The sequence below is a fragment of the Numenius arquata genome, chromosome 6, assembly GCF_964106895.1.
Source record: "Numenius arquata chromosome 6, bNumArq3.hap1.1, whole genome shotgun sequence".
Taxonomy (NCBI): domain Eukaryota; kingdom Metazoa; phylum Chordata; class Aves; order Charadriiformes; family Scolopacidae; genus Numenius; species Numenius arquata.
Genome location: NC_133581.1, coordinates 46851951 through 46864702, shown reverse-complemented (window position 1 = coordinate 46864702; position 12752 = coordinate 46851951). Strand labels below are relative to the sequence as shown.

At 41.5% G+C, this 12752-nt stretch overlaps 1 protein-coding gene across 1 annotated transcript in view; it reads left to right on the top strand.

Annotated features, from left to right (window-relative positions):
* RAD51B (RAD51 paralog B) overlaps positions 1-12752 on the top strand; it is a 386975-nt gene that overhangs the window by 224469 nt on the left and 149754 nt on the right. Inside the window, exon 8 of the mRNA XM_074149437.1 lies at positions 6976-7094. Within this exon, the coding sequence (XP_074005538.1) occupies positions 6976-7094 (119 nt within the window). The remainder of the gene's footprint in view (positions 1-6975; positions 7095-12752) is intronic.

Below are 12752 nucleotides of genomic sequence, written 5' to 3'. Positions count from 1 at the left end.
ATTACTTACTTGAAAAAGCTTCTAATGTTTCATGGAAAATACTGAAAGTCCTTATTTATATACAGTTTTGCTGGCCTGTCACATATTTTGGTTTATTTTCCCTCACCCCTTAGGGAAGATTCCCTGTAAGTGGGGAATAATCAGCAGCAGCTAAGAGACTCTTAAACTGCCGTTCTCATGAAAAGAAGGTCTTTAGGTCAGGAACTATCTTTTTGTTCTCTGTTTGTATAGTGTTTTGCATATTGCACATGAGAGCTCTAGGAGTTGTCACAATAGAAGTAGTGAATGGCTGGAAAAAAGACAGCAGATCTAGTAAAAATCACCCAGAATGTCAGAATGTGTATCCAGATACACCTAAATATAATGATTTTTTTTAAAAAAAGTGTGAAAACTCACCTGTGTGGGGCATATGAGATAAATAAACCATGTTGTCCAAAATAAGAAGGGAGATCATTCCCTTTCTGTCACATTCACCGCTGGCTCCATAAGAACTTTGCAGCTGGAGTCTATAAGTGGGAATTTTCAGTCTGTTGATGATGGCATCTTTTCAGTGTAGTCTCTAGTAGGCACTTCAGAGCTGCAGCAGTGGCATAGCTATGAACTAGGGGTGGTAAAAAAAGTTTCCGTTGCAACTGTTTTTTTTAACTGGGGATTAGTAGGGGTTTGCACTTAATTGGTTTGTTTGCTAAGCACATTTTGATAACTATACTATTTAAAAAAAAAGATTAACTAAATTACCTATCATCGATTATTAAACAATTCCCAAAAATATTTTTACTTGTTTTTAATTAAAATTTGAAGTAAGGTGGAATAAACAGGGTGAGGATGGGGGTGTTGCACAGATTTAGAACTAGGTCTTTTGGGGGAGTAAAATTGCCAGATTCCCTCTCTTTATAAAAGGAGGAGAATAAGAATTTTAAAAGTTGGGGTTTTTACCTGGCTAGCTTTGTGGCCAAGCTTGATTTCTTACAGCAGCAGCTGGTTTTCCTGCCATATGTCCTAAATAATAAAAGACTATATGAAAGCAGCACTCTGCTCGAGGAAGTAAGTTTTGATGATCCTAAGATGAATGAGACTCTGCTGTTGATGTGCCTGCACAACACATTAACTGAAACAGATCCGTACAGCTGGAACAGGGAGCTTTAGTGTCTGTTCGTACAAGTCAGTAATTTGTGTTTGGTAATGACCTGGGTGTATATATATATATGTGCTTTGGTCTGTGCTTTGTCTCAAGTGGGTGATATCAAACGGTGGTCTAAGTAGCTGTCTACTACTAGGGCCATGGCTTTAATGTAAAGGACCAGGTTTTTTCATCTTCACTCATTTTCTGCTAGTTTTGTGAAGGGAGAGTATATGACAGGGAGAGTTTGGGATGTACCTTGGCTGACCAGTGCAGAAAGCGAGACGGTCACCACTGTAGGGTAAGAGAATCAGAGTCACCTTTTGGCTAAAGACAGCGCTGAGGAGAAGGGCTGAGAACGGCAGAAGTCAGCGCGTGGGAGTTTAAGGACGCTGTGGTTAGTTACTTCACAGATGAGTTTGTCCTGTGGGTTGTTTTTTACTGTGTGATGGGTTTTTCCGCCATTGGATATTTTTATACTTGTACTTTCTGAGTAGGTGAAGATGGAAAAATAGATTGGGGGTTGAAGGTTTTTTTCTTCTCTCCCTTCTGGTGTCATTGTTAGAGATCTGCACCAAAAATATAGACTAGATGCAACGCGGGTGAAAAGCAGTGATCTTTATGAGCTCTGCCAGTGAAGTGGAAAGCTGCACAGCCTGAGCGAGAGGGAAAGTACTTTCATTCTTATTGCAGGGTGTGCCGGTTTTGTTGAGCTCAGTAGTTTAATTTTTATAAATATTTACTCTGTACTTTTTGAGAGTTTTTTCCTCCTTTTTGATAAATCAGGCTTTTCTCAAGATGATTTGATGTTAAGATTTGAAAGATTTGCGGACTGGTTGGTTCTCTATTTTGTTATTTTGCTGTCGTATTGTATGTCAATCCCTTTTTTGCATTTGATGAGAAAAGATTTTTGAATTACCAAATTGATAGAGATTGCAAAGGGGCCTAGTGGTGGGGATGAATCTGCCAGGCAATGACTTTCATCTGGAAAGACAAAAATCCATATGAGAATGTGCAGTTATGCCAACAAGGAACAGGTTATTTTTTTTAATCAAGAGTATAATCACATTCTGCCTGCAAGGACTCCTTGCATTTAAAAATGTTGTTTTAAGAAGTCTGGTTTATTTGATTCAAGACACTGGTCTAGTTATCCTAATTTTCATAGGATGAGACACTAATGAAACTGAAATTCCTTTATGATAAACCTGTATTGGCCATATCTGCAACAATGGGGGCTTGTTTACATGAGGATTTAGTCTTTAAAATGGTACCTCCTTATAGGTAGAGGACGAGAAGGTCTTTCAGACCGTGTCTGTACTTGTAATTCTCTGGTTGGACATAACAGAATAATTGCAGAATCAGCATTGAGCTGAATAGCTTTAATCCTACTGTGTCTTCTAGTGAAAAATGGAAGGTGAAATAAACCCACTTTCCCCATCCTGCCTATATGCGTCATTCATCTCGGTACCGTTCATCTCAGAAAGGTACTTATGGAAGGTTTGTTTCAATTGCATTGATAGGGGAAAACAAATAAAATTAATCTAGCCCTTTTGTATAAGTAGGGCGAAGCGTTGTTGCCCATTTCCACCAACAGCTCCTTCCAGGGCAGCAGAGCCCAGTGTGAGCCTCCTCTTCTGCTTGAAAGCAGCACTGTGGGCCTTGGGTGAAGAATCCCCCTTTCTTCTTTGGTTTGTTTTTCCCCTGGTTGTGGAGAGGCATTTACTTTGCATTTGTCTCAGACCACAAGAAGCTTTATTTTCACTTGTGACAGCTGTTCAGCGAGAGTGAGACAGCCAGTTCCTCTATGCTTGTGATCCCGAACAGATATGGTCTCTGCCAGTGTCTCTGCCGGTGCCCTGAAGAGCTCAATTTCACAGGAGACGGTAGAACAGGTACCTCGTGCAGTCCTTGGCCTGTCTGCTGATGTGCCCTTTGAAGATTGGTTTAATGCTAGTTCTTTTTGTGTGAGGAAGGAAGGAGTGGTTACAGGAATTGAAATCACCACTTTGTTTTACTTGAGCTGGATCTGAATACGTAAAGCAGGGGGCTGTTAGAGGTCTTTTCTCACCCTCACCTTCCCATGCTAGGATCCCATTCCTGTGCTTCTGGACACCCACTCCTTTTTCCCACATACTGCATCTGTAAACTGAGACTGCCACCTTTCTCCAATCTGTCTGTCAGCCCTGTTTTCTTCCTCTCCCTAGTCTCTATGCTCCTTCTGTCTCCTGTGTCCTGAGCAGAAACCCTCACGCCAGCCGTGACTGGAGTGCGAGCTGTGCAGGCTGGAGAGACGGGAACTGCTGCCCCTCAGCTGATGTCACATTGCTGGCTCTGTGGAAGCATCCACTCCACAGCATGAATAAGCATTTGCTCCATACCGCTCTGAAGCGGCTCAGGTTGGACAGTTTGGGAACCTCTGGGCAGAGACCAAAGTCCCTTATAAGCCTGTTTTCTTCTTGGGCCAAGGTTGGTCTGATACTCCGATCTCTAAGTACAAAAATATCAGGGTTTGGAAGAACAAGGCAATGTGTGCTGAAAAATGTCACTCTCTCTTTGAGCAGTATTATTTATCCACTTCCTTTGTCCAGTTCATTAATGACTAAGTAGTGGTTGAAATAAGAAAAGATAAGTCCGGGGTTTTTTTAAGGCCACGTTTGAGTATAAATCTGTTTTCTTAACATATCCTTTGTCCTTCCTCTGAGACGTTTACTATCTTTTTGTGTTTAGAGCACGGAGAAGGAATGAAGCATGTGCTGTCACTGCCCTTGAACTTCTTTGCAAAGCTGGCGCTGCTTCCCCCTCAGTTCACTTCTCATTGGTTTGCCTCTCGGTCTGCCTAGTGCATCAGCTTGCAGGAGGATCCCTTATAAAATGGAAACCTTTCCTGTAAGGCATTCCTTTCCACCCTGTAAAAAGTCTTCACTGTAAATTTGCTCCAGGCTTACTTTGCACCAGAGTCATAAATTTGAATAACTTCACAGAAGAGGATTTGCCTGAAAGTGGGTCACACAAACAGCCCTCTTCAGACAGGGGCTGACACAGTATGGTACAGTAGGCTTTCTCCTGTATAATAAAATAAAATAAATGACAGCAATTAGCTTGCTTGTTCTGCCACAAGCCTTACACCTCTAGCACTTCTGTTCACTTTGGGACAGGTTTTAGGCCTGGAAGGAATGCAGAATTAGGAATTGCTATGGAGTGATATCTCCGTAATATCAGCAGGCTCCAGACATTTAACCCCTTAAATGGCCGGCTCAGGATTGCAACAACAAGATGTTACTCCTTCTGTTAGCTAATAGCAGAGACACATAATTTGAGGGAAGTTTGGATGTGAATTTTGCAGCTGTTTCATGCCAACAGTAGCTACTTCTGTAATGTCTGGGCTTTTTGTCAGTAGTCAGAGGTCCCCAAGCAGCCGTGGGTGAATTGCTTCTTGGTGGTGTGGAGTGGTGGCTCCCAGCTGCATATGGGGATGCAGATCCACCAGCTGTGAGAGGAACACCTCCACACCCACCAGAACTCACAGCTGCCTCACTTGAATTTTGTGATAACTTCCCCTTTCTTCTAGCAGGTGGGAAAGAAGGACAATGTTGACTACGGGAGAAACTTGCAGCTTATTCCACATGACAAAAAGAGGATTGCAAGACTTTAAAGCTGCTTCACCGTATTTTATTCTCCCTTAGCCTGTCTGTACAGTAATGGCATTTTACTTTTGTGGTGTTAGCACAAGCACAAAAACAAAAGTGTGTAGAACTTAATGAACTTAATTAAGGAACTTGGTTTAAGTCATTTTAAGGGAATGGAATGCAGACCTCCCAGCACCATGCTTTAACACTTGAATGTGTTTTCTTCTCCAGCTGGCAAATTAAATCTAAAACGTAGATGAAGAGAAATTATTATTGTCAGCACATCCACCTTCCCAATAGAGATGGGTTAGACAAATTAACAGAATAGCATTCCTAATGCTCAAACTTCCAGTTAGGTGCTCCTGCGGTAAGTTATTCAGGTGGAAGTTTGATGCATATCAAGATATTAATACCTTTGTTCTGACGAAAGAAAAGCAGCCATCCTTGCTCAATGGCACAACTGTAGCCTGTTTTCAGACAAGAACAGATGTTGTTCTGGAGAAGCGAGTATTGTGCGTGTCGCAATGGGTTCCCGTGATGTGGGAAGTTAATTCAGACAAGTACAGAGTCCAGACTCTTGTCAAACTATTGACTTGAATTGAGGCGCTTCACTCATTTCTTTTGTAGATCCTAAACATTTAAAGACCTAATCCAAACCCAGTTGATGTTAATTGAACCTTGTATTACTTGGGTGGGGGGCGGTTTGAGGTCTTCAGCTGAGTCCTGTAGCGCACTGCCATCGTTCCAGGCCCTTCTCTCCAGCCTGCTGCTCTGCTCTACCTCACGCAGTCCAACACAGTCTCCTTCTCATTGCTTTCGAGCTACAGGCAGTGATACAAATAATGATTGTTACTGCATGACAACACTTTTGGTCTTACCCTTTACTGGATATTCTTCCAAAATAAAAGCTTTAGTGAATGAATAAATTATGTTTCTGGTCTGAATAGTTGGGGGGAAGATGTAACAAACGCCACAATCTTGCAAACGTAAAAGCAATGAAGGGTTTTAAACCTGAATCTTCCAGAACCTCCACTGGGCCATGAGGTGACTTTGTCATCTCAGCACAGTGTTGCTTCCAAAACCTAGTACTTATAATTTAAGTTTAAACATTAATGGTTGCATTAGTGATAGTTTTGACAGAAACATAAGGCTGCTCCCAAATTTGTATTGCAGAGGAAGCATCTAACTTTAATTGACTTAGTTGACAAGGATTTCATGACTGTCCTTGGGAAGCAATTTTGTTTGTTGCCTGATAGATGACAGGAAGTTCCCCAACTTTAAATCTTTGTCTCATTCCACTTCAGGCCAACACTCACAGCTTTTTAACAGTATGGACTGTCTGTCTCAAACAGTTCAATTTTCAACTTGCACGTGACCATTTATATCCACATTTTGTTACTATACCCAGATTTTGTTTCTGAATTTCTTTGGTTTCTCTGGCTTGCTCTGTTCTTGAAGTGTCATTTGAAGTACAAACAAGTGACCCATCTATCTGTTCACCCTACACAGAACTTGTGGTAAGCAAAGATGAAGGTCTTGGGCACCTACCTGTCTGCATATGTGTATATCTGTATGTATGGGTCTCTGATTTCAACGTGAGAAAGCTCAGGTGCAATGGCAGTTCAGCAAGCTGGATCGTGTGGCGCTATTGGAAACACTTCTTTATGCTGCAGAACCACAGAATGGGGTTGGAAGGGACCGCTACAGATCTCTAGTCCAACTAAAACTAAACCTGTTACAGCAGGTTCACCTAAAGCAGGTTGCACAGGATCACATCCAGGCAGGTTTTGAATATCTCCAGAGAAGTTCCTTCTTGCCCTTTTTGAAAACTGGAGTGACATAGGCTTTCTTCCAGTCCTCTCCTGTTCTCCATGACCTTTCAAAGATGTTGTCATTGTTGATTGCAACAAAATGCATTTTCCTTCAGGGTTATATAAAGTTCATATGATTTCAGGTATTTACAGCTAAGGGGCTCCCTTCTTTGCAAATCTTGCATATCCTTAATTCTTGGCACTTCATCTAGGTATCAGAGAGTGAGATGGAGAACTCACGCTGCAGTTGTATAAATAAATTAGAAAGGTGGGAAATTCATGTGAAAGTGCCATCTATTAAGTACCAATTGTGATTTCCTATCTTAGGGAATGACCTGAGATGACTGATTAGATTTTCCACGCTGACCCCTTCTCTGTGGTGCAGTCCTGATGCAATTTCTTTCATATTTATCTTCAGGAGCTTCTGGAAGTGGGAAGAGGGAATCTGGTTGTGTGACAGCAGCCCTTGGCAACACATGGAGTCACAGTGTCAACACCAGGCTCATTCTACAATATCATGACATGCCGACAAGACAGGTGAGAACTTAACAGCAAAGAAAATTTAAATCAAGCTACACCAGCAATGCTTGGTCAGATGGGCTAACTGCGCCCTTCAGCCCCTGTGATTATGCCAGGTGTGTTGAGAACCTGGTGCTCTGCAGCCAATTGCTTATTTGGGGTGCAGGGCAGTCAGTGTCCTTTGCTTTTTGGGGATGGCCATTCCTCCAGTGCCTCCCTGTGTTAGAATGGGCTTATCTGAGTGGCAGAACCTGGCATTGGCCTCTTGGCACAGGCATACAAGTTCCTTGAGCTTTTAGTGCATTTCATATATGGAGATGAAGGGTAATCCTTAAAGTGCTTTCCTGCACCGGGATTTTGGGGCGGGAGTAGGAGGCTAGTCCTTTCACTGCCATGATTGTTTTGCTGTCATCCTTTCCACTCTTTGGGCCAAATTTTATCTTCTGCAGCTACTGTTTGCAAGTGGGAGCTTGCTGCTGCAGGCTCTTAACTTTGAGCAGGAAGTATGGTACCAATTTTCCAGAAGTATGTCTGCAAAAAGGGGAATTCTTACCCTTTCCACTAAGAGACTTCATGTTTTCGGGTGAAATATAGTAGCATTTTAGACTGCAATCTTCACCTCTTAATTTAAAAAAAACTGTAAAAAACTAGGAGGCAAGACATTTGGGGTTTGATTGAGGGAAGAACTTTTTTTTTGTTTTTAAAAACATCGTAACCCATGATTTCATCTATCCCTTGGGATATCTGTGGTTATAATCTCTTTTGGCTTTGTCTATTCTGTTTTTGCATTGATGTAACTCTTTCCAAAGGCTGTGACCCTCAATGTTATTGATTTTCTGCCCGTTAAAGTAGAGAGCTGTCAGAAAAATTGCTGTGTGAAGTTTGTACCATCTTACTCCTATAGCATTACTACCCTCATGCGTTTAAATTGGCGCTCCTGGTTTTACTGCCACAACACAAGGTTTCTCACTTTAGAGCCAGAGAGGAAGTCATCCTGTTTTATTCTGCTCATTAGAAGTAAAATTATGATGATGGCACTTCTGTTCCTGTGAGTAGTGGGCACTGTGAAGCAGCTGTAGTCCTCTGGGCTCTCAGGCAGCACGTTAAGTGTGTCAAATGCAGTTAGAAAAAACATCTTCTGGACTCGCTTCTAAAGACCGTGCACAGTTGTATAGAAACATACTGCTGCTGCTCTTATAGGTTCTCTATGTTCTGCTTCTTATTCTGGTCTGTGAATTCTCCTTTTCTACATGTGTGTGCAAAATACAAAGCTGCTCACAAATTTCCTGGGTTGCTTTGGAGGTACATGAGAGGTGGAGTTGGCAAAGGGAAAAGGGCAGAAACCAGGCTCTGTGCTACTTCATGATGCCCAAAGTCAGCTAAAAAGGATTAAGAACATTCCTCTGGTGGTGGAAAGAGGGAGCAGTTTTCCTAAAGAACATTCAGATATTAAACGGAGTTTTTCCTGATTTTGTTTGAGAGGGAGTAGATTGCAAGTGTGTGAAATGTTGTTTCCAAGCTTTTAAAATTCCATTATAAAAAACATATTATGATCCGCTTAAAACAAAGCAGAGTTTTACTCCGTTCCTAACTGAGTTTATCAGGTGTACCACTTTGCTTGCATGTGAAGCCATGGACTCGTTCTGTTCTAGTTAAGCAGAAGAACGAAATTTACAGTGAGGAAAACCAACTTTAAAGTAAACATTAGTGTATGTTATTAAAAGCAAAGTAATTTGAAACAGAAGTGTGATATAAATAGGGATATGTCTGTGAAGTCAATGAATGAAATGGGATGTCCGTGATGTCCTTTAAGTATTTTTCTGTTGCTGATGTCTGTGTCCTTTTTTTTTTTTTAGATAAATTCTCTTTTCTTAAAGTCATAGAAATCTTTCAGCTAGACATGCAGTTTCCAGTTAAAGGAAGGCATCTAGAATTACCCTACCTGTAGCAGCACTGTATTTGATTAAATTACTATAGTTTTACATGCATATGTTCTTGTATAATTGCTTTATACCCACTTTCAGAAATGAATTGTGAATAAAGGTGCCTCAGTTCTTGAGATGCCGTTTCAGTCATCATAAGGTGGTTCTGCCAGGAGGTATTGGGTATCAGCACTTTGAAAATCAGCACTTTTTAAGGAAGCTAAACTTGGAGGTCCAAAAATTCCCAAGTCAGTAATCACTTTTACAAATCCTCATATTACTGTATTAAAAAAAAAAAAAAAAAAAGGTTGTGATCATCTGTGTAGTCTTTGTTTTAAAGTGAAATTCTGCCCCAGGAAATTACTGAAAGCACACGGTTGTTCCATAGATTTGGGTGAAAAGTAGTGCAAAACGAAATTTTCCTTGCTTTTCACAATTTGTAACCCTACAGAATCAATACCGTTCAAGGAATAATCCGCATTTTGTTCTGACTTGCACAGCAGACAATTTTTTCTTTCAAAAGCTAGAATTAATTATTTCTTCAGTCACTTGACCTCCTGAAGATGCTCTTCCTGGCTCTACTTTCTCGTCTTCTTTCTGGAGCTGGGGCAGTGGTGACAGTCTGAGGGATCTTTCCTTACATCCCACTTCCATGGTGTTAGAGCCAGAGTGCAAATCCTTGTTTGGAAATCCTGCCTATCAAGAGAGAAGGCACCTCTTGAGAGGCACTGGGCCACGAGGCCCAAGGGTGGTATTCTGCAGAACGTGGAGTGATAACGTAATTGTTAAAAAGGATTCAAGCGAGCAGTTTTCCAGATCCAGTTTTCCCATCTTCTGGACAGGACAGGCCACTGGGCTATTAGATGCTTGTTCTTAGTCGTGCAATATTCATTCCTCGGAAAGCTCCGGGACATAATCCCTGTTCCTGAAACCTTGGGGAATACGAGGGCAGCAGGTGGCAGAACGAGTATGCAACAAACCTAGGGAAATTAAGCATAGAATTCCTACACAGGGATTCTTTTATATATTAAGTAAAAGATTCCTTCATTTTGTTTGTCCAGCAGACATTTTTTCAGCCAACTATCCCTTTTTCCACCCCACCCTCCGTATGTCTGGTGAACATTAATAACACAGCAGCCAATTCAGCAAGGTAATGAAATTTCTGGGACATCCTGCCTGCCTTAAAATCAATTAGGTTTGCTTTATTGCTTGGATAGGAACAGGTTTCTGAACAAACAGATGAACTTTCCTCTTTTGCCCCCTTCTAGAAGCCAGTGTTCTGGTTTTGGTTTCCTCCAGGACAGAAGCAATGCCACTGGGGGAGGGCAGAAGGCAGTTTCCAGGCTGCATTTAAATTCCTTATGCCACCGAAACCCATAAGCATGGACTACAGTGTAGGATTCTTTTAACTGCTGTGGTGGGACCGAGCTGCACAACTCCCACAGCGGCACGGTGGCGTAAGAGCTTGGGAGAACGTGAGGGAAGTTACTTGTTTGGCACAAATGGGTTCATGAGGAGAATTTGCTATTATCTTTATGGATACTGATACTTGGTTCTCCCTAAGCGCTCTTGTTAAGTAGTTAACTATGACATTTGTTTTCCTGAAATCCATACATAAACATGCAGACCCTTTGAGTTTGGGCCAAAACCAACCAGGCTGCACTAGAAACTGTCAGACTCCTCAGTTACCCCTGTGCATATAATTATCCTTCTTTCCTGAACTGGAGTCAGCAGGCTCCAAGGTTACTGTTTTCATGTGTGCTCAGCTGTCTTTAGGGGACAGCAGGGTAGGGTTTAATATGTTGACATGCTATATTTAACATTTTATTCTTGTCTGTTGGAGACAGGGTGCTGGATTAAGTGAAACACTGGCCAGACCTGGTATGGCAACTTCTGTGGGCCTGGTTTATTTTATAGTTTTCAAGGGATTTGTGACACTCATAGTACTGTGTTAATGTCTGTAACTGTTTTGAAATTCTGAGATGGAAAGTGCACATAGAAGTGTTATTTTATTACAAATCAGTGTTTTCCTGTGGTATTTTCAAGAAAGAGCTTTTAGGATTCAGATATGGGCTGGAGCTTTCAAGCCATGCCAGGTGAGCTGTTGTGCAGCAATTTTCCTGCTTCAGGTAAAGTGTTTCAAAAGCATAAGTATATGGTGACTCATTCTTAAAAAACAAAACAAAACACCCTTCTCTCATTCAGACTAATGCCAGACATAACTTTTGTTGTGTCCTTGGTTACAGACCAGCTGTTTTGTCTTGCTCTGCTTAGTATCATATGAATAAGCCCTGAATAAGCATTCCAAAATTGCGATGGTGAAGTAACCATGGTACTCGCTGGCGTGGGCAAGGGCTGGGAGACAGCCCAGGGGAGTAGGGATGAAGTTTTACACTTAGGTGACTTGCTAAGGCCAACTGCTATGATTCTTTACCTTAAATTTGTTATAATTTTAGTGGAGCACTTCTTTCAAATTGTACAGATGTTTGGCTGTAACTCTACCAGTCATTGAGAAAATATATTAAAAATAGAAATAATGTAACTTGTTGCAGTCGTGATGGTTTCAGAGCGTAAGTGAGACCAGATTTATCTCTCCCTGTAAAACACTGAAGGTAGTTGTTATGTGGACTCTGTAGCTGTTGGATAGCTGTCCCATTTTAAAGATATCACTGGTGAGGTTTTCACCTATAAAAAAGGGAAGCAAATAAACCACAGAAAATAAAACAATTACAAACAAAGCAAGAAGGCTGTGGAAGAAATATACAGGAAGTACTAAAATCTGGGGTTAACACTTTCTACATTTTGCTCCTGGTCTGGAGGATAGCAAGAACGGTAATGAAGTTTGGAAACGGCATCCAACTTCTATGTGTTGAAACTCAATGGAAGATTGTAACCTCATACGCGGAAGAGTTCTGATTACTTTGGTGAGATGGTAGTATTTTCTGGGGAGAAAGAAGAGCCAATGAAATGTAATCAGACAGAACATGCACTGAAATCACTCTGAGATGAAGGGAATAAGGGAAATAATACAAATAAAATAGAAACAACATTGATGTGTTTCTTCTATTAACTTTATAACAGTTATACCTGCCTACTAAAGCAAATGGAGAAGAAGAATTTCACTGAATTTTTAGAGTTGGAAGGGACCATAGAGATCATCTAGTCCAACTCCCCTGCTGAAGCAGGATTGCCCAGAGCATGTCAGAGCATGTTACTCAGGACTGCATCCAGGTGGGTCTTGAAAATCTCCGAAGAAGGGGACTCCACAACCTCCCTGGGCAGCCTGTTCCAGGGCTCTGTCACCCTCACTGTAAAGAAGCTTTTTCTCATATTTGAGTGGAACCTCCTATGTTCCAGCTTGTGCCCATTGCCCCTCGTCCTCTCACTGGCAACCACTGAAAAGAGTCTGGATCTCTCCTCCTTCAACCCACCCTTTAGATACTTATAAGCATTGATAAGGTCTCCCCTCAGCCTTCTCTTCTCCAGACTAAAGAGTCCCAGCTCTCTCAGCCTTTCAAGAAAATGCAATAAAAAAAGGATATTTTTAATAGTTTTAAACATGGTTTTGGAGTCAGATGAGGAAGATGGAGGTGGCCACTAATGTTGAGAAATGCAGACAAAAAGCTTTTCACCTACTTCAGTGGGAGCAGAGGAGAAGCTAGTTCAGTCTTTGACATGGTGGGGCAAGAAAGACCCCATAGAGAACTGGGCAGTGAAATCAGTGTTTGGCCGAAGGAGGTGAATGAGGATGTGA